Source organism: Limulus polyphemus, unplaced genomic scaffold (assembly GCF_000517525.1).
Source record: "Limulus polyphemus unplaced genomic scaffold, Limulus_polyphemus-2.1.2 Scaffold4990, whole genome shotgun sequence".
NCBI classification, from domain to species: Eukaryota; Metazoa; Arthropoda; class Merostomata; order Xiphosura; family Limulidae; genus Limulus; species Limulus polyphemus.
The window spans coordinates 34349-39043 of NW_013670600.1; the positions used below are offsets into that span (position 1 = coordinate 34349).

Here is a 4695-nt window from a genome sequence, read left to right on the forward strand (position 1 = left end):
CGGAAAAATCAATAAACGAAACGGAGACGTAACAATATGAATAATAGTTACTGTAGTTTTTATATTAAATCCTGTATTATGTAGTTTATATATGAATAATAGTTACTGTAGTTTTTACACTAAACCCTGTATTATATAGCTTGGCGTATCGGGTGTAGTTACTGTAGTTTTTACACTAAACCCTATATTATATAGCGTAACATATGTGTAGTTATGACAGTTTTTTTTTAAATCCTAAACTCTGTGTTACAGTATCTTAAATGCAGAAATACGTACGTAATCTTTAACCAAGGTAATTAATTACAAATGCATAAATATCTTAGCAAAAATCATTTCTCGATATGAAAATAAAGGATTTAGATTGAACCCTAAGAGCAGTAACAAATTGTTGTACATGGTTGAATGATCAAACTATGTATTAATTATTCTTTACTTTTCATTGGATGGTTCACTTTTTGTCAATTTCACGAGTGATAAGAAAGTAAACAATTTTCTTACCGGGTTACGGTAGAATTCTGTTAATTATCTTCTTAATGATTATCATTGTATATAAAGTAATTAGTTTAATATTGAAATAAATGAATTAATAGTGTATATTCAGTATATTATCAAATTTAGATTTAAATAAATGTCATCATATGATGTAATAAGTCACCGAGATCTTGGTCTAATTCATAGAGAGTCTGGCTTGAGTAATATTCATTTGGAATGTCATAATTACAATCATCAGAAAATGCTAGAAATGGATATCACAAGATTAAATAAACAAATATAAATAACCCATTCATTTATGGAGATTAGTTATAAGTTATTCTTAAGAGATACACACCTATGTAGAATTATGCACGGACTGTTTTCAATGTTAAAATACTTTTCTTATATTTGCGAACTTTCAGCCCTATTACTGTTGCCTTCATAGAGCAACAATGTACTGGTGGATGAAGGCAACAGTAAGAGGACCGAAAGCTTGCAAAAGAAAGAAAGTATTAGAATATAGAGAACATTCTGTGTATAATTCGTCATATTAATTTACCTATTTTATCAATCTTAAACAACAACTGATGGATGCATTTGTATGTTAGTACTAACCTGTTAAAACTTGTATGACTATTGTCTTTGCATATATTCTATGAAATCAACCTTTTCGTCAAATCTATGAATAAAACCTAATGATAATTACAACAGCATCAGAGATTTTTCAATAAGTTGTATGTTTTACCTTGAATTTTGGATATCTTTAGATTAATAATTTCCCACCATATTAGTTTTGTTATATTATGAATACCTTGCATGATATGACGAAAAAGTCATCTTTACAATTTTATACATTTTCTGTTTCAGCCTGAAGAACTAACTTTAGCAGTGGAAGTATGTAATTTGATTCTTAGTGTTATATTTGGTCTTGAAATGATGCTCAAGATCGTGGCAGATGGCTTGTTTGGTTACATTAGCAATGGCTTCAATGTTCTTGATGGTGTTATTGTAATTCTCAGGTAAGTTTTTTTTTTATTCTGGTATAAATGTGTCTGAGGATAGAGTATTAAAATACAAATATACATGCAGTATTTTAAAGTAGATCGCACAAAAATATTTATTTTATTTTGATAAATTATGAAAAGTAAAGTGTTAGTTTTGATGAGAGTGTTTATTTCACTTAAATTGTGGACCTGCTAAGTAATTCATTATTGCATCTAGTTTGATAGGGCATCCCTGAAAGAGCCACACATCTATTTGTATCCCTAAACTTCTGGAGATTTCTATACTTTCTAAGCACCTCTTCTGGTTTATAATTCCCAACTTCTTTTATTCTGACCTGCACTATAAAAACGAAAATGTTCCTTTGCATCATCAACTGGCCCAGCATGGCCAGGTGGTTAGGGCGCGTGACTCGCAATATGCGGGTCGCTGGTTCAAATCCCCATCCCACCAAACATGCTCGCCCTTTCAGCCGTGGGGGCGTTATAATGTGACGGTCAATCTCACTATTTGTTGGTAAAAGAGTAGCTCAAGAGTTAACGATGGGTGGTGATGACTAGCTACCTTCTCTCTAGTCTTACACTGCTAAATTAGGTACGGCTAGCGCACATAGCCCTCGTGTAGCTTTGTGCAAAATTCCAAACAAACAAACAAACAAAGCATCATCAACTAAACCTTCAACACACATAACTATGTTATAAATGTCCTCTACTTTAGCAGCCAACAAGCAATTTCTAGTCCTAGTCTTTCTGTGCTTCCCACTACAAATAACTTTGTCATTATATTAGTGAGAGATCCCCACCATGTAAACTTCTTGAATATCTCCTTCCTCACTGAAGCAGCTAAAAACTCAAATATGGTAGAGACTAGTATCTGGAATTCAACAAGACCAGCCTCAATAGCTCTAACATTTTTAGTAGTATAGACCCGTGTAGACCCATTACTCTCATTCTAATAATCCCACAAAGCAGTCTTCACCCAAAGGTTGTCTATTTTTTTTCTTGCTTCTTTGACTTCTATTTCTAACCTGTTATTTCCCCATCTGACCAATAATCTTCCCCAAATATATGTTTTATTTATTCTCAAGTAAGCCAGCTCTGTAAAAGAATGTATTTGTTTTCTTAACCTCCTGAAAACTGCAGTTAAACTAACAATTCTCAAACATCACCTAATTGTGGCATCTATCTGAACCTATAAACTCCATCATAGTTCAAAACTTTTCTATAGCCAAGACCCTGAGATGTAATTTTTAATTCTTGTTTGCTATAAATAATAAAGAATATTATATATTGAATTATCCATTCATGAAACCTTTATATTATGCGAAACTTCGTGGAATTAAAAGAAAAGTAGGTCTTATACGTAGTTGATTATCTTAAAATTCAAGTTATAAACAACAACCCAAAATCTTATTTAAATTTTAGGTTGGAAGATTGGAATCTTTTTATTTGAGCTACATGTGTGAAACAGAGTAGAAATCTTTTTATGAGTGATTCGTGTATATTTCATCACGTGACATTAAAAACATGAGTCTAAATTTGATAATTAGGAAGGTTTTAGGAATAATTGTGTTTGAATCATTTAAAACATAACATCTGGAGAAAAATATTAAATGACATTAGTAGAATTGTTACTCTTTAATGGGAGGGTTTTGCAAGTCACATTAAATGTTATTAAATACTAACAATTTAATCAATCTTATGTTACATTAGTTTAGAAACAAGATCTTGTTTTTTTTAGATTTTGATGGAGTGTTATTCTACACTGTACACTATCATTAAAAACTTGATATTATGTGTCAGACAAGTTTGTGTTATTATCACCAAATCTCACCAGTTGGATAAACTTGAAAATTATAGTAATTTACAATTTTTTGTTTTTTTCGTGATTTATTGAACCTAAAACTTATTAGATTTTAAAAGATTTAAAAAAAAAAGAGAAATTTTCCAGTGAAGTTTTATCTGTTTTCATTATTTAATATTGGTATTTTATCTTGAATAAAACCAATTATCATTACAGAAATTATTATTGGAATGTGGTTAGGTGTTAATCAAATACATTTGTGGATTTTATTAGAGACAAAAATTAGAGACCATATAACCTAAGTGTTTTGAAAAGATAAATTTTGTGTCCCATTGTCACAAAAATAAAAGTAATAAAAATATGCCCCACGCTGTTGGGCCATAGGTGAACTATAAGATGGACAAACAAGTCACACTGTTTGATTACAGTGGCCCAAGAGTTGGTAACAGGTCCAGTTGGGCCCGGCATGGCCATGTGGTTAGGGCGCTCAACTCGCAATCTGAGGGTTGCGGGGTCGAATCCCCATCCCGCCAAACATGCTCGCCCTTTCAGTTTGGGGGCGTTATAATGTAACAGTCAATCTCACTATTCATTGGTAAAAAAGTAGCCCAGGAGATGGCAGTGGATGGTGATGACTAGCTGCTTTCCCTGTAGTCTTACTTTGCTAAATTAGGGACGGCTAGCACAGATAGCCCTCATGTAGCTTTGCGCAAAATTAAAAAACAAACAAACAAGCAGTTCTAGTTGACTAGTTGTCTTCCCTCTAGTCTATGAGTTAAAAATTTGGGATGGCTAACATAGATAGACCTTGTGATAGACACAAATACCTGAAACAAAATAACAGACTTTCATTTTAATTTACATTATTTCAGTTTCATTAAGTAGTTCTGACATGCTAATTCCATTTTTGTTTGTTTTTTTGAAGGCTGCTGTTCAAGAAATATTATCTGTTTTATAAAATTTTAAAAAAATCATCAAATTCAGAGTGCTATGGTTTTGTAAGTGGTTTAACTAAATTATTACATAAAATATTATTAATAAAACTATTATTTATATAATATTATAGAGAAATGAAAGTAATCCTAAAGACAAATGCTTGAAATATTATCTTGGCTTATTCTACCAATTAAGTCCTATGACTTATTGCTTTTAGGAGCTTAGCCATAAACCCATAATGCTTATTATTGAAAGTATGTAATATGTATCTTTTTAAAATTATAATTTCACTTATAAGGTTAAATCAATTGTTACAACTTATAAGCATGCATAACATTAGTAAAATATTAAGTTTCTAATGACTATTGTATACGTATTTTGAGCTGTAATAAACATTACTGTTTTATTGAATAGAGTTGTTTAAACATTTGTTTAACAACAAGTAGAAGCTTGGAATGTTCTGTTCTTTCATTGGGGGTG

At 31.2% G+C, this 4695-nt stretch overlaps 1 protein-coding gene across 1 annotated transcript in view; it reads left to right on the forward strand.

Annotated features, from left to right (window-relative positions):
- Positions 1–4695, forward strand: part of LOC106471958 (voltage-dependent T-type calcium channel subunit alpha-1G-like) — a 66638-nt gene that overhangs the window by 25297 nt on the left and 36646 nt on the right. Inside the window, exon 8 of the mRNA XM_022400566.1 lies at positions 1342–1493. Within this exon, the coding sequence (XP_022256274.1) occupies positions 1342–1493 (152 nt within the window). The remainder of the gene's footprint in view (positions 1–1341; positions 1494–4695) is intronic.